The 26,141-nt window shown below is 43.5% G+C and overlaps 1 protein-coding gene across 1 annotated transcript; it reads right to left on the bottom strand.

Annotated features, from left to right (window-relative positions):
• Positions 1–1,804: 1,804 nt before the first annotated feature.
• rock2a (rho-associated, coiled-coil containing protein kinase 2a) lies at positions 1,805–24,884 on the bottom strand. The gene is made up of 32 exons (XM_062470502.1): positions 24,174–24,884; positions 14,651–14,732; positions 14,431–14,531; positions 13,954–14,091; positions 13,387–13,647; positions 13,020–13,164; positions 12,584–12,722; positions 12,389–12,480; positions 12,029–12,188; positions 11,523–11,586; positions 10,716–10,804; positions 10,260–10,308; positions 8,980–9,115; positions 8,565–8,656; positions 8,080–8,326; positions 7,791–7,897; positions 7,392–7,551; positions 6,965–7,125; positions 6,589–6,773; positions 6,368–6,437; positions 6,174–6,277; positions 5,894–6,080; positions 5,458–5,551; positions 5,219–5,313; positions 4,772–4,963; positions 4,197–4,365; positions 3,987–4,057; positions 3,808–3,896; positions 3,497–3,575; positions 3,096–3,363; positions 2,488–2,701; positions 1,805–2,210 (listed from the first exon to the last, which is right to left on the bottom strand). The coding sequence occupies exons 1-32, from the start codon at positions 24,270–24,272 to the stop codon at positions 2,123–2,125; spliced, it is 4,227 nt and encodes a 1,408-aa protein (XP_062326486.1). The 5' UTR covers positions 24,273–24,884; the 3' UTR covers positions 1,805–2,122.
• Positions 24,885–26,141: the final 1,257 nt, after the last annotated feature.

Genomic DNA, 26,141 nt, shown 5'->3' with positions numbered 1-26,141 from the left:
AAATACAAAGTGGACAAGGCAGTATAAATAATACAATGTGCACTGTATGTCGTCATGTAAAATATATACCATGTATATTTATTTATATATGTATAAAACGTGCTTTTCAGAAGCTTCTTGGTTAAAGGAGAGCACTTAAAGCACACACCTATTACTCTCCATCTGTAAGATCCACACCACGTGCCCAAAGAGGATATTTTTTCTTTTTCTTTTTTTACAAAAACAACAGACATTCAAAACGACTTCAATTGCATGTTACTGTTCAATACTTCAGCTTGTGGGATACATTTGCGGAACTTGTATTTTGTTTTAACAACAAAATAAGTATCTTCAAATTCCCCTCTTGTTCCCAGAAATGATAAAAATAAAATGCAGAATTTGTTTATACCACAAGTGGATTTACCAAAGGCATGAAGGCAACAGCACTTAGTGAACTTCAGGGGCAGAGGATAACATGCACTGCTTTAATGTTGGCGGTGATAGGTAGCCCTGATCAAGTAGACTGGAACAAAAAACTGTATAATGTTGTGGTCATACATTGCTTATGTGTCGTCTAGTTCACCCAGATGTACATTCAAACAAAAAGGAATCAAGCTAACATGTAATGCCTAACCTTTGCATCCTTTGCATTCAATTGGTTGCAGTAAACATTTCCCTCAAATAACGGTTTGGTTAGTAGAAGGTATGGTAAGACACATACAAAAGTGAGTGACTTTGCCAACTTCATCAATGTGATATCCAACCATGCGTTAACAGTACTTATTTTCGTGGCTGTAGTGTTCTGCATCCATTATCTATTGTAGATATGTTGGCTATGAGCAATCATCTATTTTACTGTGTAAAAGTCTGTGTGTGGGTTCAGGTTGGTAGAGGTGGGTAATTTATCTGATCTCCTCAATCCTGACAGTCTAATCCATCAGCAAGTGTTGTGTCAAGATAAATGCTTCTGTCCCCTGCAAGTCGCCTATCCATTTGCAGTTGTGAGGGTGATGTTCTGAAGGAAGCGAAACATACTCGGACTGAACCCATTTGCAGAGTCTGAGAATCCATTCACACTGCTAACAGGAGTGAGTTTGTTGGCACACCAATCTCCAGAGTCCAGTGGATCAACTGACAGGGAATGACAACAGTTTCAAGACAGCAACCAAGTGAAAACTCACCTAAGTGAAAAATGTATGGAGAAGCTGGATATAAAGTCCTCAGGAAGAGTGAAGTAGGTTTATATTTGTGCATCCGTGTCAGGTCATATGCAAGAGCGTATTGTTTTGTCAGAAGGAGAAACACCCACCACCTTGAAGCTGCACCATACTCCCAAGTAAGTTTAACTGGAGAGAGAAAGAAAGAGATGGGGGCAGTTAGTTTTTTGTGTGAATATCAATGAAAATACTGGTTACATGTGTCACACTGATGTCATAACATCTAGGCAGACATCTGATCTCAAATGCAAGTCACCTTGCAAAGCACAACATGCACAGAACAACAGTCACATGCAGTTTACGCAAACTCTCGCATGAACACACCATCTTTCCCACAAACTACAAAACACGCTTCCTGGGCGAATGTTTTATTGCAAAACTTCACACTTGTCATAAAACAAAACACACAGACACTTTTACACAAAAATAAAAACAGTCATGCACACTGGAAACACACTGGGCACACGACTGGCACACGACTGTTAGGATTTGTGTCGATGTATGCTGCTGGAGTCTTCCCGTGTCATCTTGAGGCCCTCTGGTTTGGGGGGGCTGAGGTTAGAGGGATACACGTCACAGACGAGCCAGCCATCATAACACTCTACAGTAAACGTACTACCAAGTACGCGGAATTGAAAATCAATTAAAATAGTTTGTTTGCATAACTACATCTCAAATACAATTGATATTACACTAGGCTTTTGAAGCACCGACGAATGTCTGGAGGTGTATTAAAGTACAGGTCAGCGAAACACAGACACTGAACTTCTAGAAGGAACCGTTTCTGGATCGATAACCTAAAAATGTTCGAAGATTGAAAGACACCAAGAGCGAGCAGTCAAGTGTTCCACAGCAACCAAACATACGCCACACTTTAAACTCATAATCTAAGATTCCGGCGCATGTTACCATACCCTATCTTTTCATCAGAAATTAAAAGAAAAATCCCCATCAATATCGTCATCGACATCATCCAATGCCCAGTGCCAGTCCTGAAGACCAAAGTCGATAATTCTGAAAGGGTTAAGCGATGGTGTTTGCAGATTCCTTATTGAGTGATCCATTTTCCCCTCCATCTACTTTATCAATTACTTAATTATCAGTCACAAGTCACAAATTACAAGTGTCCAAAAACCTGGGGGAAACTGCTCATTCAAACTCTAATTACCTTTGGTTAAGTTTAAAAAAAAACTTTACATAACCCTTCACTTGAGAACCAACTGTCAACATCAACCATTCCTCACAATCCGCCACCGGTCTGTATTTTGACCATATGTGCCCCCCCTCTCACCTGCTCTTGCTGGGGGGTAGTTGGCGGCTGGGTCTCCTCATGGACTGGCTGGGCTGGACCTTCATGGAGGCACGGGGAGAGGAGCGGGCAAAGTGCTCGGGAGCAGGAGGCTTCTTAGGGATCCTCTTTACCAACCGGCCCACCCATTTCTGCTGTTCCTCCTGGGAGATGGCTAGGAGCAGCAGGTTCTTGGCTGTCGACACGTCATAGTTCACTGGAGAGGGGGAGAACAAGAGGAAGGGAGGATCGGATGGTTACTCAGGATACTTACTAAAAGAATGCTTTGAGATATGGCAGCCATATCCTCCAACATAGGGTGACTATAAAAACACCCTATAGACAGGTGTAAACAAACAATACAGGAGAATGCGTACACAGAACGGAGCACATCTGCATACAGAAACAACAGTTATTTCCCAATAAGTCATTTCCTAAAGTAATAGTGTAGTGCTCACTAGATCCTACTTTACAACTATTGGCAATAGTTGCAAAGTAAGAAGTAATAAACACCACACTTGTGTACTGGCAAAACAACAGACACAGGGGTCTCAACTAGTAAGTATCGAATTCCAACTGAAAGCCCTCCCCCCCCCCCTCTCTTTCCGTACCTCTACAGGGTGCGATGACCTCCTCTTTCTTGTCCATGTGGTCCTTGTGGCACTTGATGTGGCAGCGCCGGCACTCCAGGGCGGGCGGTGGCTTGAACATGTTCCACAGAGGCTTGGTGCAGGCCTCGCAGTTGGTGGGGAAATGGTAGAGTGTGGGAATGAACTCGTGGCCCTTGTGGCAGATGTAGCTGGACTTCTCTCCAATGGGAAGAGGCTCAACAGGAAACTCCGGCTCCTTCTTGCTCTCTCCCTCGTTGGCGTACAGGATCTGAAGAGGGATGGTGGGACGATTCACAGCCGTCATCAAGATCATCTATACAGTATGTGTGTCTGAGGATGGATACATTGCCTAAAATGAATGCATTCACTAAGAGGAACATAAAAAAGAAAACAGTTATTACCTGGAATATCCTTGGAATTTCTTTGGAATCTGCTCGGTACACGTCGGTCTGGGTGACAGGTCTAACATGGAAGAGTTTGCTGCAAGTAGTGAGAAATATAAAAAAGAAAACATTAATAATATGAAAATATGCAGTGTTATTAGCAGACTACATTGTTATGGGTGTATTGTATTAAGTGCTATAAACAAAATGTATGAAAGCAATAATCTTTGGAAGACTAAAAAGCTTCCTATAAGCCACAATACAAGCCTTGGTCTACTTGACTTGACATCTTTGTCATCTCAATGACAGCACGTCATCATTTTACTCACTCTATGTCAAGCACCATGTAGGGGTTTGACAGCTCCTTATCTTGCTCACTATTGTAGAACAGAATCTTCTTACTGCTCACGACCACATACTGGGGAAAATTGAATAAAAATGTACTCAAAGACAGCTGAGACAAAACACTTGTTCTAATGTTTGAATTGAGAATTGAATTCGTTTTTACCTTTTTTTCCCAGCCAAACTTCTTGGTGTTGTTTCGTACAGGGAGAGAGAGCCAGCCCTCCAACCTTGTTTCTAGGAAGGAAAGAAGACAACACATTCATATGAGAACTTGATGAAACAAGAATTGAAAGGAAATTGGGATAGTCAATAAAAAGGGAAAACATAGAATTCTTCTCAAAAATGTTCCTATGTGTGTGCAGTCAGGACTCACCTGTGTAGGAGTCGTCAGTGTCGAACTCGGGCCCGCTGCTGACACTGGCGGAGTCCAGGGAGTGAACGTTTACAGACTGGAGAAGGTTCCGCAGCTGCTCGATGTCGCTGTCCTTACTGTCCAGGGCCATCTGCAGCTCGATGCGCACCTGGCTCTCATCTGCTATTTGCTGGAGAAAAACATTTATAATATTTACATATTATTCATTTAGCAGATGCTTTTACCCATATATTGTGTCATACAAGTAGTGCAAATACAGCAGCAGATCAAGAATCAAGTTATTGCACTGTGCCTAGTAAATCCCGGCCAAAGTAACCGCATCACAGCTACCAGGCAGACTGCAACAAGAATAGTAACTCAACGAAATAGTTAATAGTCCTGTTTACACGGTGATATGATGAATGATTAATTGACGGACATATTCTTTGTATCAGCCACCCACCGTCCATGGTGTTGATCTTTGTTTTAGTTAAATGAAGGTTGGTGTAAGGTTGTGTTGGATCCAACCACCTGTTGTCTTTTCTCTGATCCTCAGCGGTTGTGTTTTGGTTAGTGGGAGGTTTCGTGTTACTGACCGCCTGCATGTCGTTGATCTCTCTCTGGTACTTGATGATGGTGCTGTTGAGCTTCTCTTTCTCCGAGCGTAGCTCCAGCTGCAGCTTCCTGTTCTCCTTCTCCTTCCGCCGCACGTCCGTGTCGTTACCACGGCGACTGCCTCCACCACGCAACTCCTTCCTGTTCATGATTTCCGCTAGTTTGTTCACAGCCTGACATGCAAGCACATACAGCAGAAGCAGTCATGATGTGATTTTATGCAACCACTAACAGTGATTTTATGTCCGAAATAGTCTTATATATATCAATTATATATATTTTTTAAACAGTTTGAATACACACCTATTTTTAGGTGTTGTGTGAAGTGTTTCCAAGGCTATTAGTTTGTTTAAAGCAGTTGGATGGGAGTTTTATACTACAGAGTAGTATCAAGTAAACCATAAGGGCTTTGTGAAGTGTGCTCCCACCTGTGTCTTCAGTGTCCTTTCTGTCTGGAGCTGCTTCTCAAACGTCAGCTTCATTTGGCTTATCTGCTGCTCCCCATCCATCGACCTTTCCAACTCTGAAAACACAGCAGACAGTCTTAGATACAGTGCTAACGTTCTCCCGAGAGCCTACTCCATAGACTGTGATGCCCTGAGGAAGGGCTGTGGTCTCTGTTGCAGGATAAGGACTAAATGTACATATGCCGAAATGACCAATGAACCTTCGAGAGTCTCCTTCAGTTTGTTATTCATCTCTTCCTTCTCATTGGCGAGGTTGGCCACGTCACTCGTGAGCGTGCGATTGGCCTCCTCCAGCTGGTAGGAAAACATCAGACAATCAACTTCACAGAAAAGGTACATTCCATGAATAACTAATTTTAAGTTTTAGTTGACAAAAAGTACACAATGAACTCGTGCTGGTATAGCTTTTTTTGGGGGACTGTGATAACAGGTGTTTCCTTTGCTATTGAAGCAGACAATTGTGAAACCACACTGTAGGAAGCAAGTCTTCTATACATATAGCTAGCGGCAAGCAGTAAGTACAGAAACATTCTATTGCTTAAAAAAGGCTCATCTTGCAACATCCTCCAAAAGCCAGAACCACGTCTGCTCTGTCCCCCATGTCTGTGCGTGGGGCTCCATGCCCCCTTCCCTCACCGAGCCGATGGTGATGTCCTTCTCGCCCAGCTCCTGCTTGTGGCGGGCCATCATCTCCTTGAGCTCCAGTTCCTTCATGATCTTCTCCTTCTCCAGGTCCGAGTACTGCTCCTCGGCGATGGAGCGTGCCAGCTGCTCCGAGTCCGCCTTGGTCAGCGTGATCTCCAGCTGGGCGGCCAGCGAGTCCCTGAGAAAGGTCAACGGTCAAGTAAGAGGTCCATCGAGGTCAGTCACGCCGAATATGGGACCACAAGCTCCAGACCAGTATGGCTCTACCCACCTCTCCTCCTGGAGCTCCTGAAGGGATTGCTGCATGTCTTTGTAGAGCTTGTTTTTCTCCTCACACTCCTCCTTCAGCTCCCTAACCTGGGTCTTATACAGCGTCTGGCGGGCACAGCAAGCAGACCTCCATAAAGCAAAACACACGTTTCCAAATTGCTATATACAGTTGCATCAGCAACATACTTGACTTACAGAGAAATACTGCTCCGCCTCCAGCTGATCCTGGAGTTCCTTCATCTGGCCGTCAGAGTCCTGCCGTTCCCTGCGAGTACAAACGCACACTTAAGGGACTGTGTGCAGATCTTCCCCTCGCGAGTGAAATGCAGCCATTGACTCACACAAGCTATAGAAATGGATTCTTTAGATCTGATTTCAAAATCAAGACTGCGTTCTCCTTTCTAGCAAGGACTGACTTCCGTAGCTCCTGGTTCTGCTTCTCCAGACTGCGTTTGATGTCCAGCAGGTGGTTGGCCTCCTGTTTGAGCTGCTTCTCTGAGGTGCGCAGTGAGTTGAGTTGCTGGTTCTGGACCTTGAGGTCGTTCTGGGTCAGACTGCGCTTCTGGGTCTCCTGCTCAATCTTCAGGGTCAAGTTTTTCACCTGGCAGAGATCAAGTGGAAAAGATGAGGATGAGAATGGGTAATTAAATTGTTTTTCTCAGTTGGAGACTGTGAGTCATAATTCCGTTTTCCATCTCTCGTTCACAAACACAAGCATGGACCAACACACAAAGAAACAAAAAAATGCGTTCCCAAAAGTAAACACTTGCAGCCACAGGCTCCGATACAGACCTCCTCTGTCAGCCTGTCCTTGTGTCTCCGGAGCTCGTCCAGCTTTTGCAGGGACTGCTTGTAGTCACAGTCCAGCATGCTGCTGTGCTTCTCCAGCTCCAACATGCGGTTCTCCACCCGCATCTTGGCAGCCCTCTCCTCCACCAGCTTCTGCTCCACCTCTGAAGGGGGGACGACGCAGGGGAGGGGAGGGAAAGGGGGACAGGAGAGGGATGGGAGAGAGAGAAAGAGAGTGACAAAGGGGCCAGAAAAAGACCAGAACAGAGAGGGACGAGAGAAGGACAAGCGTGGCAAAGAGGGTTGTGAGGAGGGTTTGAAGTGTGGCATGGGAGAAGGGGACATTCAGTTTCAAACCTAATTCTATCCACCGTTCTCATGTGGTGGAAGGAAGATGAATAAACGAATGAATGAATGAACGGGCCCTTACCTTTCATGGCCTCTGATTTGGCGCCCTCTATGGACTCTGTGATCTTGCTCTTGTCAGCCAGCCTGGCTTTGGTGGCCTTGTGGGCAGCCTCCTCCTGCTCCAGACCCTGCTGCAACACCTTCAGGTTGTACGTCATGTCAATCTCCTTGTTGCTTTTTTCCTATCAGAGCAAAGGGGGGAAGGGTGAGCCAGGAAGAATGACACAGAAGGATACAAAGCCACAACTCGAGCAATAGCTTTGATATTCAAATCTCATAAAAATGAATTGATCCAAACGTACTTGTTGTAAATTGACTTATTGCCTGGACAGTAGCACGTATTGAAGTCCTAAAACAAAGTGTTTGTTTCTGTAACGCATTTTCCCCAGGTGCCCATACTGCAAGTCATGTATCCTCTTACCTTCTCTAGATCTGTGAGCTTCTCCTGCACTTGTCTCTTTTCCGTCTCTGCTTTTGAGAGGGACTGTCTGACCTGCCGCACTTCATTCTCCAGGCCAGAGATTCGTCCTAAACACACACACACACACACACCACAACGGTAAGGGAGAGAGTGAATAAGAGAGCTTCCCAAGTTTACAACATAACAAATACACACCTCGGTGCAATATGTGCACGTATTAGTGCAATCCAGAGTTAATCTATGCAGACAGTCCCTCCATTCCCCCCATCTCTCCCTCCCTGCCTCTCACCCTGCAGGTCTGCGATGGTCTCCGAGCCCTGGCTGTGCTCCCTCCTCTCTGCCTCCAGAGCAGCCTGCAGGCTGATGCAGTCCTTCTCCAGGCCCAGCTTGCCGTGTTCCAGCAGGCAGCACTTGTCCTGCAGGTCCCTGGTGTTGGCCTCCAGCTGCTGCAGCTGTTTGCTCGTCTCTGTCTGGGTCTTCCTCAGCCGGGCAGCTGACTCCGCCTCCACCCTCAGCAGCGCGTTAGCCTCCTCCAGCTGGAGGAGAAAGATACACACACGCGCGTGCCCACACACACACACACACAGAGAAACACACACACACAGAGGAGACACAGACATGCAGAGGCACACACACCACACACACACAGAATTTGCCCGTTGTCTGCCTAATATTTTCAATTAATAAGACACAAGTTAATTATATTTGGGTTAGTGAAGTCTTATCCTGAAAAACAAGAATAAAAGAAACATGAACACATGCACACACACACACCTGTCGTTGTAAGTGAATGTTCTTCTCGTTGGAGATGTGAGAGTTCTGGTTTCTTCTCTTCATATCATCCAGTTGGTCTCGAAGACCGTTAACTGTGGAGAACATCTGATGTGAGCATGGAAATATAGCACGTTGTATTGTAACACTAATATTCCTTAATATTCCTTTGGCTGGCAGCATTAATATTTGTTTGTTTGCCATCTAATTGACAGCTGTAATTGTTGTTTATTTGGCGTTTGGCAAAACTGAACTGAAATTACAACAACAACAAAAAATCATATATGCACAAACACTGTCATAAAAATGCCCTTCTGTGACTCATTTTGTGTACACTAGGTCAGGAAAGAGGTGAGTGATTGCCACCCACTCCTCAGTGCTGTTTGTACGTCTGCTCTGTGTGAACGCGCAGTCTCACCTTCGTTTTCCAGGCAACGCTTCCGGTCCGCCTCGCTCTCCGCCTTTCTGTGGCTCTCCAGACTCTTGTGCTGCAGGAGAGCCTTTTCCCTCTCCAGCTGTCTCAGGCTGGACTCCAGACCCTTCCTGCTGCTAACCTGTCAAAGAAACACCCCGCTCTTAGTTACTACCCACACAGCATCTATAAACACACTACCTAACCAAACAACAGCTCCATGACTTTCTCGTTACTAGGACATTCCTTCAAGTGAACAAAACAAGGTAGAGATTGGTACCAGTTTGGCTACTACAAATGTCCTAATATAATTTCCACAAAAACAACAGGGAGACAAGAACTGTACTATATAAACAGTGCTTCTAACCTGCTAGACATGCACATAAAAGGTAAGGGGGCTGCCGTATGTTGACTATGATCCGCAGCGTGTAGTGTTGTTGAGCAAAGTTGTTGAGCAGTAAAGATCCATGTCCCATTAAAAACAGCAGAAAGTATTTATTTCAAACAAACCTAAGCTAAAGAGGTCAGAGAGGGGGGAAAAGCTCACTCATGTTTTGTGCTGTATTTTTTATTACAGAAGGATCTTCTTTCACAGCCACGGCCGTGCCCCACTGTCCCCAGGGCCTTCCCTGGTGTTCCTTCATGTTTCCCCTGGTACTCCTGCGTATTTCCCTTGTGTTCTGGAGTGTTTCTGTTGTGTTCCCCCTGTGTTCTCCGTGTTCTCGCTATCCTCTGTCTATCTGTGTGCGTCTGTGTGATGGGCGTGTCCTCTCCCGCTCTCCCCTGGCTCCCTGCTCCAGCTCCACACCTGCTCCTTGTCTGTAATAACCCATCGGTCTTCCATTATCATTACCCTCCCCATGTGTATATATGTTTTTCTCCCTTGTGCAGTGTCTGATTGTTAGTCTGTTGGTTGCGTTTCATGTGAGAAGTCATTGCCTTCGTGCTCCTGCCCATACGTTGTCTTGGGTTTTGCCCGTTATTTTCCGTTGGTTTGCATCCGATTTCTGAGTACCTAGTTTTCTATCTTTTTGAGTTAGCTAGAAATACACGTCAGTTATTTTGATCCTTTCTGCTTGCCTCTCCTGCGTGTGGGTCCACTTGCTCTGCTACACACCTGACATCTTCATGGAAGCATTCAGTTTGTCACCACTGATACATAAATTAACATGATAAAAACACAGGTTGAAGCCGCAGAAGGATGATGTGCTTGTTCCAACACAAAATACAGACGTGCATTGTAGCAGCAACAGGTGTGTCGTGTGAACTTGTTCGAGACCTCTCACCTCCTCATCGAGTTCTTTGGAGATCTTCTCAAGACGAGCGCTGGCAGTTCTGCAGGAATGGGAGAACATGTAATGTTATTAAGAATTCAATAAAGTCAACTCAGACTACAAAGCTCAGAGAGCCTCAATCCACTGAGTGCTCCGCAGCACAGCAGGTTCTCGTTTCACATATCCAAACGACTAGAAGACTGATTAATTGAATCGGGTATAATGGCATTAAGCTGGGCCAGAAATCTGGCCGTCTGTTTTCTGAGATGTCTCAAGAGAGGGAGTCCTACTCTAGGATCTGTGCATTTCTACATCAGCTGATCCGAGAGATGCTTGTTGCCCCTGCTGAGGATCCCTCCTACAGAGAATCAGGATGAGGGGAAAGGAACCACAAGCAGCAAATTCCAAAAAGCGGAGGTTAGCGCTGCGTGTGTGAAGCTCACCAGTGACGAGCTGGAATGTTCTTACCTGCACTTGTGCTCCAGCTCGTCTTTGGACTGCATCTCGTTACTCAGCTGCTCCTCAACCTCATGCAGCTTCTTCTGCAGAGCAGCCGACTGGGGGAGAGGAACGAGGAGGAGAACCAGCCTAATTACTTATCAAGAGACTCTTAAAGGAAAGGCAGGCGTGGGTGCGCTTCTGGGAGTGCCATGAGGCGTCTATCTGCATATTATATGTTTTATGATAATAAGGGGGCACTTATGACCAACCTTAAAGCACTTCTTTCTTTCTTTTTACTCATTGTATCCTTAATAGAAATCCTTTTTATATGTTAGTTGTAATGCAGAACTGCACAAACAATCCAAACCAAGATTTCACTTGAACAGAGAGCACTTTACAGGAAATGTATAACTATAGAAGAGTAATAGATCGATTTATTTATGTTTGTCTCAACAAACTCAGCCGGTAAAATCCCTTTATAGGATAAGCCTTTTATATTAGGGATTAGCTGCTTGGTCTGAGTGTGTTTGAGACTAAGTAAGAAACTTCTGTAAAATCACAATCTGCCCAAATCTTATGTTAAGCTAAAGGCTAAGATAATGATTATGTCACAAAATGTAATTTTTTTACCTTGCCACTCCTATGGCAACACTACTGTTTAGATGTTTACATTATTTGACTCTGACTGAAAAATTGTCCGTGTCCTGAATATGAGTGACATTTTCAGTTAGCAAGAAAAAACGCTGAACTATATCAGAATAAGGGATGCATCTGTTCTCAGTTTTAATCAGTAATCCCAATTCAGAAAACAGAAGAAAACAGTCCTGTACCTACCTCGCCTATCAGTGATGTTGATTTCTCATGTGCAACTGCAGAATTATTTGAGTCTTTTAGTAATCTGTAGAGAAAAGGGTGTTGTTAGAAAACAATTGATTTATTCATTACTGTCAATGTCAGATGCCCAACAGTTAAACTGCAACACTCATGTCACAACGTGATTATCGGGCTGGATAACTGATTGAAGCTTACTGGTCATTTCTCAACTGTTGACTGAGTTACAAACATTTGGATTCAAGACTCATCTCAGATTATGGTGGTAAAATAATCATTATAGTCTCAAGTTTATCTTTTATTTTTTGAACATCAGACATGCATCAGAGAAAATGATGGCATAAAGTCATAGGCTGACAATGCAAAGAGGCTGTTTAATACAAAAACAACCAAATATGCTTGATTTATCCCGTCTTTCGCCATGGAACAATGGAAACATTCCAAACAGCACATCTGAACTATTTGAAACGTGTACATGTCTCCACTCTCAAAGACAGTAGCAGACTCACTGGTTCTCTTTGAAATAGGTGAATCCAACAAAGGGAAGCTGGTTTCCCACAAACGCTTTGGGAGTCGGAAAGGTCTCTACATCGCCTTTATCATCCTCAATCTCATCAAAGTTACTGGTGTCAATGTCACTGCTGAGCTCTGGTACCACTGGAGCAGCCGCTGTGAAACAGAGAGAGAGAGAGACAGAGAGAGTAAGTTAAAAAATCTAAAGTGTACAGAAGAGAGTGGGGAGGGAGGCAGGGTGAAAGAAAGCATTGTCTAGATACTTCAGTATGGTAATCATTTCCCCTGCATTAAATCCCCAGCTCAGGAGAACAGCTTTGAAGTATTACAGGGTCCTTATCTTGAAGAACACTTACTGTCTCTGATGGTGTTGAACGTCCACTGGTCATTCTTGAAGAACGGGTGTCTCTTGATTTCCTCCACCCCGTTACGACCAAGCCTTACCTCCCTCCATAAACAAACCCAAACGGAAGTTAGTAACCTGGGAATACTTGAGCGACGGAATGAGTACAGCAGTATTGAGTATGGTCATCATCCTGTCCTGATCTTACCGGTCAGTCAGGAAGGCACAGATTAGATTTTTGGCGTCTTTTGAGATCTCCACGTCATCTGGGAAGTTAAGAGAGTTCTTGTGATCCATGATCTTGCTGTACGTTCCGACCAGAGAGTCAGCATAGAACGGTGTGTCACCTAGCAGGGAGACCCATCACAAATGATATTTCGTAATCATCATTCAAAAAAACGATGAAATCTATTTTACACTAACCAAGCAACTTAACCACAAACAAACTAATCACATTCCAAATGTGAGTACTTGTAGTATTTGTGTAATGTGATATCAAGACTGTTCACAACTTTGCATTGTCTTTACTTCTAAATAGAAATACTAAGTAAAACCCTTTTATGGTTTGCTGTGCACCGCCATTTAAAATATTTTACAACCACTGACAGGTCTGTAGGGATTGTGGATGTTAAAAGTCAACCCACCGACTAGCATCTCGAAGATGAAGACTCCTACAGACCACCAGTCACATTCCCGTCCGTAGTAACCGTCGCCCCCCTGGGACTTGAGCACCTCAGGAGAGATGTAGTCCGGAGTTCCAACCGCAGTGTCACAGTGAACCATGCCCGTCTGCAGCAGGACACACAACCAAGATGACAAACTGACATTCTTGTTGACAAAAAGTTTACGTTTTTTGGGGTGGGGGGGGGGGGGGGGGGATTGACAGACTGTAGGCTACAAGGCAAACGATGATATTCTGGAATAGCTTGTTTGTGCAACAATATAATGAGATAACTAACCTGGTTTCAAATCCCAACCCGAAAGAAAATGCACTGAGGACAAGAAACTCACCGTGTCCATTTTCATGCAGGTGCCGAAGTCGGCCAGTTTGAGGTGTCCATGCCGGTCCAGGAGCATGTTGTCAGGCTTGACGTCGCGGTGGATGAACCCCATGGAATGGATGGCATCCAATGCCATGACTACCTCGGCTGTGTAGAACTTGGCCCACTTCTCCGGGACGTCGTAGGTGCTGGTGAGGTTCACCAGGTCCCCACCAGGCATGTACTCCATCACCATGTACAAGTAGCGGTCGTCTTGGAAGGCACAGCACAGCTGCACCCAAACGGGGGGAGAGGAAAGTGGGGTTTTAAGTTTCCTGGTTTTTAAGTGGGGTTTCCTGCCGCAAAATGCTCAAACTTTATCACGCAAACTTACAGTATGCAATAGAACTGTCCTGTGTTTTTGAGCTTACATCACATTTTCCATAAATAATTGTTTTTGCTGTAGCGATGAGGGACATTTACTCACTAGATTTGAGCAGACCTTTTCCATCTTCGTTCTAGTTAGCTCAAAGTCTTAACTCCTATGTTATAATCACAGCTGTGGGCTGTGTGTGTGTGCCTGCACTGCGGGCCTCACCTGAACAACCCAGGGGCTGTTGGCGAAGGCCATGATATCCCTCTCCTCCCAGAAGAATGCTGAGTCTGAGCGCTTGATCATCTCAAACTTGCTCAGCAGCTTCATGGCATACACCTTCTGAGACGCTTTGTGTCTCACCTAGGGACAAATGGAACATCATTATCACATGAATGAGGTACGACTGTTGAGAATTCACACAAGGTCAAAGGCCACCCTGACTGTAGATACAAGCACACAGAAGCATATAATAGCCAGCGGTGCTGTTTGTTCGTTTAAAGCAGTTTTTCACCATTATCACCATGCCTCACCGGGTAAGAGTGCGTAGCACATAGGCTAAAGCCATAACGCAGGGGATATGGTTTGATTCTGGGCCGGGCCATTTCCTACATGTCCTCCCGTACTCTCTCTCTGTTTCTATCAAAGCTGGAAAAGGCCCCAAACAATCTTAAGAAACAAACAAACCACATGAGAACTCACCAGCTGCACCTCACCAAAGGCCCCTCTGCCAATCACCTTCACTCTGTCAAAGTCCTCAGACTTCATCTGGAACTCTCGAATGTGTCCCATGACTTTCTCATCTGCCAAGTTGGTCATACATGCAGTCACATAAATATATGCAAACCAATGTTGTATCTTTTTCATCTTTGGGGAAAAAAAGTGGATGCATTCACCCACACGCCCACATCCATGTACTTACATCTGTTTAAAAATGTTTCAACGTTTTTGTTTTTCCGTAGAGCTGGGTAGTCCAGATCTAAAACCAAGGCATTCATGGAATCCTGTGAAAGAAGCAGAAAGCTGCATGATATGGTAACAACATGGTCTGATTATATTCTGTCCAATACACATAATTGGAAAATAAAAAGTGCACAATAATGAACAAATTTCACCATTGATGAGAGAATAACAAAAGTGTTGATTGTTATAGGAATTCTTATTGTTAATTACACAAAATTCTGAGAGAAAAAAAAAAGAACAATTATACAAAAGGATACCAGGATACCAGTCAATATTTTACTACTCATCAGGTTTAAGAAACTGTCACCTTATGCCCATGACAACTGAACTCATGAAACACTGCCATTCCCTGGAGAGTGTATTAGGGCATTCCAACATTCCTAACTTGCTCTGGGTTAATTGCCATCACACTTAGGATCTTTTTATTTATTTATATGGTTATTTTAAGAAACACTGTGGAATGCAAGCACATGGGTTGCCAGAATTACCTAAATTAAATAGGTAAATAGGTTATTCAGGCCAAAAACAATCCCAAAGTAAATGACTTATAAATCAACAATGTGAGTGAACAACAGAAAGAATACTACTGCTTACACTCACGAGAACATTTGCGATGGTTTATTAATTTAAATTGTGTTGCCTATACTCTCCAGCCTGGTTGTGGTCAATTTGACATGCCCAAACACTCCAAAACTAATGTGCCTTTTTATTGTAAAACTGCTAAGACAAGCATTGCAAAACAACCTACAACAATCCCTCTCTCTCTCCCAAATCGCTCCCTCCCTCTCCCCTGCAACAGGCAGGCTTGGGTGAACCAGCCATTCCATTTCATCATCTAAACTCTACTTCCCATTGAAGGACTGACCTCACAAAAAATACTATTTAAGGGAAAAAGCACACACACACACAGTTGATCCCCTTCGAGCTCAGCAATACAGGAAATGATACACCCCGCCCAGAACTCTGATAATTTCACTGTGTCATGAAGCCAGTCCCTCAGTGTGTAAGCCATTTCCTGTGAAGCAGCTTCTCCAAATAGCAGACACAGCCCTCACCCCACAAAACACACCAAGCAGCATTTGACACAAACTGGCATATGCACAGGTTCAAGTATCAGCACTGCAGACCTTTACAGACATGTAATAACTGCTTTTGTATGAAGAAAGCTCTCGTGGAACTCAACTATGTAGCCCGTCATGACACTACAGCCCCTATGGAAAAAGCATTAGGAAGAACACTCATAAGTTTGCATATCCATTTTAGAGCAGAGAAAACTCATGGATGAAGGAAAGCTCACTCATTGTGTGTGTGTGTGTGTGTGTGTGTGCGTGCGTGTGTGCGCACCCAAGGGATTGCGTGTGGAGGTCTGTTAAGTGGCCCAGTTGTCTAAGGATACATAATGGGAATTTGTGAACCCACCGCAAACTATAAACTCACTGGGTTTATGGGTACCAAAGACATATTATTTTAAATATCCTTTTAATGATGATGTTTCACCCAAATAGGATGCAAACGTAAACACTGGCCCACTTACATTCATCCAAACATACCTTCATCCCACTCAAGCAAAGCAAAATGTATGCCAACAACCTGGATGGAACAAGCTACTAACAGGTTCCTAGAAGATTAGAAACCCAACACTTAGTTACCAGTTTCCCACACATTCACATGAGGCATCTTCAGTTCCGTTTTTTTACATCCAAAAAGTGTACTTGTCTGATGTTTTTTGTTGAGAATTAAAACAACCCTTCTTAGTGCAGGGGTACACACACTGTGTGCATCCTTTCACTTTTGTTAAAATTACAAACTAACTTCTTAAAGAGATAGTATCTAAAAAATCATCACCAGTTGGCAGACTAGTAATCACACCCTTCATATCCCATCGCTTCGCTAGATTGAGTCATTCTTTAGCTTGGCCACAACGGCAGGCTGCATGCAATCAGTACAACGTAATCAAGCCAGGTTGCTTGGCAACATGAAAGACTGAGACACAGTGAATTGCAGATAAGAGGGAGACCAAAGTTGGTAACAAGCTCAAGCTCATGTCAATGCCATGTACTGAAATGAAATTATACCAAACATCAAACTTTCCAGACATCCTGCAGCAGGATTCATTATGGACAGAAATAACTGAAATGTGTATCGCTAAAAGCATAATAAGTCAAACAGAATGGCTAGGCTTTATTGAAACAGGCATCGCAAAAAAAGAAAAGAAAACATAGATAGTGTGTGACCTGGGTCTGGAAATGTCCTCCACGAGGCTCAGGACACTCTGGCAACCTGCTGACTAATGGAAAACCTCCTTGGGGCTCACAACACTTTAGTTTCATCCTCTTATCTGACTATACTTTCTAAGAAACTGGGACAGAAAATTCTCTGGAATTAGCCTAAATTAATATCTTCAAACAAAGTGTAAATATGGAGATGCAATACCAGCACATCTCACCCCTATGAGAAGAACATTTCCTTTGTGCCAGTTCCTCCCAAAAGCCCTCATCTCCAGGCATGTGGAACAGAAAACAACCTGCTCTGGACTGTAAAAGGCTGTAGTAGAAAGCTATGTTTTGATCAAATTCCAGACAGTTAAAAATAGTTCCTGGTAGAAACGGAGGCCAGTGTGAAGTGAAGCAGCAGGCCTCCATAACTCTCCTCCAGACACAACTGAGAAATGCAGTTTCACTAAACAGCAAAGGCCTCCCATTTTACATTGAGACAAGGTTGATAAGGGAGGGCTAATTTTGATTCAAGTTTGAGACTTGTATCAAATATCTGCTTCTGTTCATCGCAACCGTACAGATGTCGTGAAAACAAAGTCATTTAAATGACCATGGCGAGAAGGTTTCCAAACTCAAACTATATTGAGTTCTTCCTGTTGGTACATGACTACCTGGTACAGAACAGAACTGGTCACTAACCATTGAGTAGAGGTTTAATGAGGTACCACAACAAGAGGTGACACACGTTACAAAAACTGTCTGATCATGTTTCATCACAGTGTTTGTCATAGGGCTTAAGTACTACTGTTGTGACTAAATGTGTGAAATGTTAAGAGTGTAAAAACAGTGTGCCAGTGCTGTGTGTTTGTGTGCCCTGTGTGTATGTCAGTGCGGTATGAGTGTGTGTATGCTCTGTGTGTACAGACGCGTGCTTGTGTGGGCAGCTGTCTCCTGTAAAGGAGGCAGTGATGGAGCGCTACGGCTGAGGGCCAGATGGATGAACAATGTTTGAGTGGGAAGAGCGCTCCCCTTCGTTTTTCTCTGCCTCCTGACATGACCGCTTCTAAAAATAAAACACATTCCAATCTCCAGGTAATAAAATCCTTCCCGGCATTCTCACGTGCACACGTTTATGACTACAGTGAGGCATCTCTTCACCAACAACACAATCCCACTTGAATTAGCTCCTGGGAAGCTAGCTCCTGTGTTCATTCAACAGGCACGTTCCTTTAACACCCACCCCACCCCCCCCCCCCCCTCCCACTTCCGGGCATTGCGATGGACCATGAGTGCATGTGACATGGAACACATGCAGGCGATCTAGCCATTGTGAGGAAACTGCAGGCCAAAAAAGAGCCTTGAGGAACATGCCACATCACAGAGGACACATTAAGAGACTCTGGTCGAACAAGTTTCAATTGTAGTACATTCGTAGGCCGAAGGACATCAACCATAAACATCCAAAGACCACACCTAAAGAATGCATAATTCCACAATTGTATGATTCTAATCCATTCCGATTGGTTCTACTAACATGCGTGCAGCAAGTCTACATAGTAGGATGGAACTCAAGTGCTCCAGGTAGGAAAGATTGTATTTCCCTCGTTGTTTACATTTCTGCTGGTGGCCCACTCACTGGCATGCACGCACTGCTATGTGTGCTTACGATTCAAAATGTCTTGTTTAACACCTCACACTGGGTGTTCCCTCAGTACTACGGAAAATCTACAGATGAATTCTGAATATCTGCTAGGTCTGAGACTCTAATATTGCAAGGTGGGAGAAATGTAAAAAAAAAAACGTTAGTTGCTGTGACTCTTCTGGAAATGAAACTAGAATAAATCTATATTAAAAAAGTATACATTGAAAAATAAAGTAATTGCAATTAAAGAGCTACATTGGTCTCCAGAGGGTAATTAGCCTAAGAGCCTAATAATGAATGAGGAAGAAGAACAGGACAGGAGAGGGGATCTTAAGAGAGGAGGTGTGCAGACTGGCTTGTTTTGTAGAAATTGGCCCAGGCCACCATCACACCGCCATATATGGCAGTGTTTCTCAGCAGCAGCACATCACAGCCAGCACTACTGCCTGCGAGGCAGTGGCCACGTTCCCAGAGACAAAACCGGACACAAACTCCACTGGCTGTGAGAGCTGCAGCTGTGGATGTGTAGTGCATGTTGGACTTGAACCACCCCCCTTCCTCCCCATCCAAACACGCACATGCCTCCCCATCACCCCTCTTCTGAAACTGCAGATGTTGGGTGTGTGCGTCTTGGGTGGGGGCAGTAGGAGAAGTGGCCGGGGGCAGAGAGAGCGAGAGAGAAGAACGAGAGAGGTTAAGAGAAAGAGAGGGTGGAGACAGGAGAAGGATGGGGTGTAAGAGAGTGAGTGATGAGGGGGGAAAAAAAGGTTTTATGCAAATATAATCACATTTTCATAGCAAATGCTCTGAATGTTTTGGCCTATCCACCTCTAACAAGTAGGAAGGTTCCTGTTTCTAGGTTAACACCAAGCTTTACCAAATGGATGCAGTCGTGCTATGAGCCATAAAAAACAACACAAACCCACTTAAGGTGCAACGTGTCTGGCTGGAAGTCCAACGATGAATTACCTCTAACTGGGAAACACTCTCAGACTCGTACTCCATCAGTTCAAACTGTTATGCGTTTGCTATACACAGACACTTCCCCGAGATCAATTAGCCAACTCTCCCCACTCAAAACAAGTGAGCAGAATCCGTAAACAAAAAGGCTGGTGAGAGAAAAACAAAGAACAGCAATGTGGGGTCGAAGTCTTAACGCGCTTGTCTTTTAAGATAAACATTTGCCCAATCATTTACCCAATCAATTTCTTAATCTAGTCCCAATCCCCAAACAATCCTCACTGATGATAAAACTTCCTGTCCAGATGGCAGCGCCCCAGACGGGCAGACAACACAGCCACAGATGCAGGAGACAACGTTACCCAACACACGGGTGGGGCTCTTCCTAAATTTACCTTCGAGAAGCAGATGATCTGCTTCAACATTGGATGCACGGAAAACACTCTGTTCGCCTTTCAGTGCTGCTACTTAATCAGAGAAGGCCTGGCTTGAAAGAAAGTTATTGATAGTGTCCTGGTGGTATTGTGTGCTTGAGTCTGAATTATGTATGGTTTATTGTTGCGCAACGGAGCAGAATGCAGTTATTTTGGAAAAGCAAAAGAAGAAACCAAGAAAATAGAAAAGAAAGGATCTATAAAAAGAACAGTCCTAAATAGTTCTAAATTGAGTGCCAGGTAAAGATTGAATTTGACACGTTCCAGTTAAACACAAGGTGCCTCTCCTAATCATTTTTACATCACAAATGGAATTCCTTGCGTTTGCTGCTCTGCAGTGAGCTGGGCATTGGGTTCCCTGTCCACCTGCTTCATCATCAGTTAGTCATTTAGATTGATCTCAATGCTACGCATGAGTTTGCAGACTGAGAGTCATGCCAAAGCCCCAGTCAACAGGGGGGTGTAAAAAGAAAGCAAACGTTTCCAAAACATCTCTGGTTGCAGATGAAGAATACAAACTAGACAAGAGAAACTACTGAAACTACTGGGTCTCGATGACCATTGTGTTGTGGTCAGATTCGGTGCTTATGTTACCGTTGTGTTTATCGTTGGAGAATGCAGGTCTGTCAGTGGTCATACTAGGAAAGAGTGATACAGTTTAGAGTCGTGTATGTTTGCTAGTGTTTATTTAGAGTAGAAAACAAATCAATCTGGGGGTGGGGGGGGGGGGGAGAAAGCGAGAGAGAGCGAGAGAGAGTGAAAGGGAAAAGTGCAGCAATTCAGAAGGACTTTGAGCCCCATATATAGTTCCAACTATTTACTCAATGAGGTCATTTCCTTGAGTAGAGAGAAAAGGCTACTCATGCCGTAGCAATCAAGTGTGCATATTTCTTTATCTTGAGAATGGCCTTTCTTAATGCTAGGCCTCAGTCATCCCTCTGGAGCCACAGTTCCCCCAGAGCCCTGCCTCTCAGATCACTAACTGAACCAATCTGGGCTTACACTTCTATGTTGTCTCAAGTCTGATTTTATTTTCTAATAAATTACCACTTTCAAGTCAGTGGAGATGAGTATTGGGTAACTGCGAGGTGAATTAGATTAACATAATATTCATAAGTCTTTGAGAAATGTGACTCAATGTTAAAAAGCTCACCTACTGGAAACTTAATAACACCAGGCAGCAATGTACCCAAACGGCAGGCCAAACAGCTGACAGGGCCAGACTTCAAATTGAAACATAAATTCATGACCATATATCATGTTCCAATGCTGCTGAATCAAAACACTACCACAAAATGGTGATGCTCGACTGCGCTGTAAAGCACATCACTCTCTCCATGGAAAAAGGTTTATCTGTATTTGACTGCAATCATGATCTCATCCCCTTATCCTGGGACTCGAGTTTCCAGCAATGTAGTACCATTTATAGAACCCTACATTTTTGCTAATCTAATTCAAACTATGTTCAATGACCGGAGCTCTAGTAAGATTAGCCTTAAAATGTACAAGTTCATCAAACTACATGTACACAGACAGACACACACAATTACACACATTCCTTGTTGACTAGTGTGTTCCTTCAGAGAAGCAGCAGTACTGGTCTGTTAGTTTCCTGATGTCTCTCTTCTGGGCATATTCAACAGCTTTTTTAAGCGCAATCACTGTACACAACGTCCCACCACTACAGTCATCCACATCCTTCTGTCTTTGTGAAACTTTAAGCATGGCGTCCCTGACTGGGATGTAAGCAGGACAGGGCTCCCTGGACATGGACGGACACATACCCAGTCTGCCTGGACTGTCAAGCTCTAGTGTCAAAATGACAGCGAAGGTGCACTTCCTTCTGCACAGAAGCATAGCTGGAGGGATACTCTAGTGAACAACACATGACACCATCAGCCCCTTTAAAGGAGGGGATCTGCTCCAGTTGACTGAAACAGCAGAATGCAGCAGAATGCTGTCTCATCCCAGCAGACTGCCAGCAGTCCTGTCAGCTCTCTGCAGTCTCTCAATCAAGTCAGTAGAAGTTGGTAAATCAAAAGAAGTAAAGCCCTACCCTTTAACATCGATTCTGTCTTTTCAGTCATGAGTGAATGTGTTACAGCAATTAGGGAAGAGAGGATGGAGAAAGAAGAGTTGATGGGCTTTTAGGAACTGACTTTTTGGAGACCTCTTTCAGTGCAATATGGAGAGTGGTATCAAGTGCATACAAAAGTGCATATCAAAAGGGAAATTATAGGGTAGAGATAAAAAATATATATGATCTTATCTGTTTGGGCATGTTGAGAGAGTCAGTCTAGTCCATGTGATGTAAACAAACAGAACCACCATATGAGAGGGATGCTCCCCGACAGAACATGACATGACGTGCCACTTGTGATAAACATTCTACAAAGAGTAGGTGGTTATGCTAGTAAGCTACCACCTCAAGTGTGGTGCATTTTAACTTTGGCAGGAAGAGTAATTGGTTAAGAATACGGCTTCAAGATTTTGTTTACTGGCCCATCACCCTAACCCAAGCTATACCAAATGAGTAACAATATCATATCTCAAAATTGTTGCACAGTATTAACTCAACTTCCTGTATCATAATAATAATACAATTATTTCCTAAATAAAAAATATTGTGTAAACAACACCACACCAGAACACCCCCCCTGCGTACAACATCTAGATATTGACCACCAGTGATAATTTAAGCTCTTGAACTGGACAGAAGCTTGGCAGCCCTGAGACTGTATTCCCTTACTATACCTCAGCACCACATGGATCTAAACACACCCTATGTTACTGCTCTCCACTTTCACACATGGACAGTGGAATACTTGGTATGGAACTACAATCAAAAGGTGTGTGTGTGTGTGTGTGTGTGTGTGTGTGTGTGTGTGTGTGTGTGTGTGTGTGTGTGTGTGTGTGTGTGTGTGTGTTAGAGAGAAGAATATTGTGATTGTCCTCTTCCATCTCTCTCAATCACAAGCGACATGAGACTGCTAAAAATGGCCTGGGAGGTGAGAAGGCTGCAAGCTATCAACCTACGCACTCTTCCCACACAACTTCAGTCTAGAGCACTCATCAAGCTCTGATCTCTGCAACTATGCAAGAAATAAACATAATATTTCTCTCAGCCAAGAAATAGGCCTATTCATTATCTACTTCAAGGCTATGTTGACAAGAACTCTCACTGGGAAGTACAGAAAACATGGGCCCAGAGAAGCAAGAAGAAATATCGAACATGCATTTGCTTAACTGTGGTTGAAAAGACCAAATAACAAAAGAAGGAGAAAATTACAGCACAAATATTGCCCGCAGGGGGGCATTAATGCATCAATCAATAGGCTGCCTTTACTATACAGCTCAGTGTTCGTTCATATCTGGCATTGCTTTCAGTCATGTAATATCATACAACATGTACGCTTGTAGACCTAAATAGTGTTGCAATGTCTGTCATATTCCGTACCGCTATCAACTGTAAGCCAATTATCATCTTGGAGCAACAACACAGTCCAACACATCTGTGATGGCACAGGAGACAGGCGAGCCATAGAGGCATGCCATCAGTGTCCCAATGGTCATCGTGCCAAACGTCAATGGCATAAACTATCCGTACGATTACCCCATTCCTTTCCAGGCGGAAGATGGCTCTACGATTTAGCCGGAAATAATAAAGTCTCCATAAGCGGGCTAGACATGCTGATTCCAGTGATCCATATAATCTGCACACTAATCTGCCGTAGTTCGTACAAAGTATTCCAAACTAACGATTGGAGCTCATGCCCGTATTTGTTTTACGTTCCAGATATGCCTTACGAATGGTGTAGGCTACAGTTAATTTCACAATACTCCTAGCCTACACATTGTTGCACACATGTTGCACCTATGTAGCTAAATGAGAGTTACATTGCAGTGTAGCCTACATACAAAATACGACAGCGAGCGATATGTAGCCTATTTTATTGCTGTCAAATAAAGCCTCATAGTCAACTGCTGTAGGCTACGTTTTCTGAACTATTATGTTGCATAATCAAAGTGTTGGTGGAGAGGAAGTAGCTGCTTAAAAAATGACAACAGAGCGTATTGAACGTTTGGAAATGTTCGAATCAAACGCTCGTACTCATAAAAAGGTCAATTTTTGAGAATGTTTTCATCTATTCTTCCGTGAAAACTGAAGAAGCAGTGTGGATACAACAGAGGGTTATTAATAATTAATAATGTAGAATAGACGTAGCCTACCAGCAAACTTTCCAAGTTTATCGCAGACCGTGGATCTTTTATCATGGCCTCCAGTTTTATCAACCGGTTTTCCATCCGTCTCTCTGCGCCAAACGACATCTTTGGAATTAATAGAGCCTGCTTCTACAAATACGACGAACCGTGTAAAGACATGAGTTTACATCAGAAAAGTGTTTTGTTCCTAAGCAATGGCCGTGGGCCTAGCTGTCTTCCACTCGCCGCCCTCTGAAATCGCCTCTCAATTGTAGGCTAGTGCACAATGAGGAAAAAATATTCCAAAGGGAACTGCAGCGCACCACAAACTTGCACGGTCGTCTGGTCCTCGTGTTCCACACTTTTAAAAATTAAAAATAAACTTATGGTACTGTTCTCCACATTAGATCATACATGCTCCACACGGCGATTAAGTTAGATTTTTGAGCAACAGGGCGTTTTCTTTGCCCCCCTCCCCTCTCTTTTTGGGCGCCTCAAAGTGCTTTGCCTGAATTTCAAAAAAATCCCGACAGAGTCTGCAGTTTTCTATATAAAGCATTAGAAGATCCTCTTACGAATTTTCTTCAAGCATCATTCGATACAGGCGATCTGACACGGTAAATACTGCCGTTCTCGCGCTAATTACAACAATGTTGTTCCTTTGCTGTTTCAATGGTCAGTTTAACACTGTACTTGTAGGCAATGACCAAAGAGCCAATGATTTGACCAAATGGTAAAATGCAGCCCCCGTGAATTCCACTCTGTGAGCTGGGTTTCTCTCCTCCCACTGACATTGACATGCACAGAGAACCTCCTCTACCCATAAACCTTCTCTTCTTTCTATCTCAGTTCAACTATCATATAGAGTTTAGACAATGCAAACTGTACGAATAGTTTCAAGTCGACTTTACATCTTGATCTTGTTTAGTATTGGAGTTTATGTCTACAAATTATTAATATGTAGCTAAATATGTGAGGAAAATCAGTATTGCTCGAACTGGATGAAGGACATGGCTTGATCAATCACGTTAAGTGTAGTAGCCTACGTTTCAACATTGGTGAAATCTATACGCAGTTAACGTTATGAAACGAAATATTTTCTTATGACATGATGGCGAGTTGTCCCAGATATGTCCAGCAGTGGGCGCTGTAGGGGTTACCATTAGAATGTATTACGGCCACCTGCATGATGCCCTGAATAATTTGGATACAGTAAGTACCTACTACCACTAAATGGATAAAAAAAATCCTACACATGATGTAAGACACCAGTACATGCTCAACCCATCTGATCTAAAAAACCTGGATGGGGGGAACTAATGTGGAGTCTATGGCAGCTAAAGTATTGCTTTCTCCAACCTATGTTCTGATACGTGTAAGATTAGCCATGATCTAACAACAGCTAGACATTGTTAACGCTCACACAGTCATACATTTATTCGCACATGCATCTATTACTTGTACATGCACAAAATCACTTTTAAATGTGAGATAAGTAAAAATAATAGTAGCACTCTCATTCTCTAGTGTATTTTATGATTTTCTGTCTTTCTGTGTGAGAACAGCATGTGCAGGCTATCTTCCTACAATAGACTAATATTACTCAGTTTTTGCAGTTTATACTTAAAACACATATTGAGTCCAGTTAATTTATTTCAACAAAAATAACAATGTTGACTAAACCCTATAATCTGCTTGGTATAAATACAATGTGGGGCAGAGTAAATTGTGGAGGTGAAACCAGAGCAATGTGAGGAAAAGACACTGGGTGGCGCTAGAGGCCACAAATCAAGGCAAGGATATCACTGAATCTCAGCAGTACACCCATAGATAAGGTTGGATTTGTTTGCTTGAAGAAACTATTTTGCTCATAACGAAGCAGGGAACAGGCTATAATCCTTAGGATAGTTAGACTGACCTTTTGAAGCACCTTATAGTTCAAGATTACAGAATCAGTGAAGTTCTGAAATTATAAATGGTCACAGGTTTTCAGTT

This window comes from Osmerus eperlanus, chromosome 9 (assembly GCF_963692335.1).
Source record: "Osmerus eperlanus chromosome 9, fOsmEpe2.1, whole genome shotgun sequence".
NCBI classification, from domain to species: Eukaryota; Metazoa; Chordata; class Actinopteri; order Osmeriformes; family Osmeridae; genus Osmerus; species Osmerus eperlanus.
The sequence above is the reverse complement of the archived record's forward strand: the minus strand, read 5'-3'. Positions and strand labels throughout refer to the sequence as shown.

Bases quoted from the DNA above. Each gene is read 5' to 3' on its own strand.
- rock2a (XM_062470502.1), bottom strand. From the start codon at position 24,272: ATGTCGTTTGGCGCAGAGAGACGGATGGAAAACCGGTTGATAAAACTG. The intron at 10,309-10,715 runs GTAAGAACATTC...CCATTCCTGCAG, and splicing joins GAGCTGGAGCACAAGTGCAG to AACTGCCAGCGCTCGTCTTG. The intron at 8,327-8,564 runs GTGTGTGTGTGT...TTTCTCCTCCAG, and splicing joins ACATTCACTTACAACGACAG to CTGGAGGAGGCTAACGCGCT.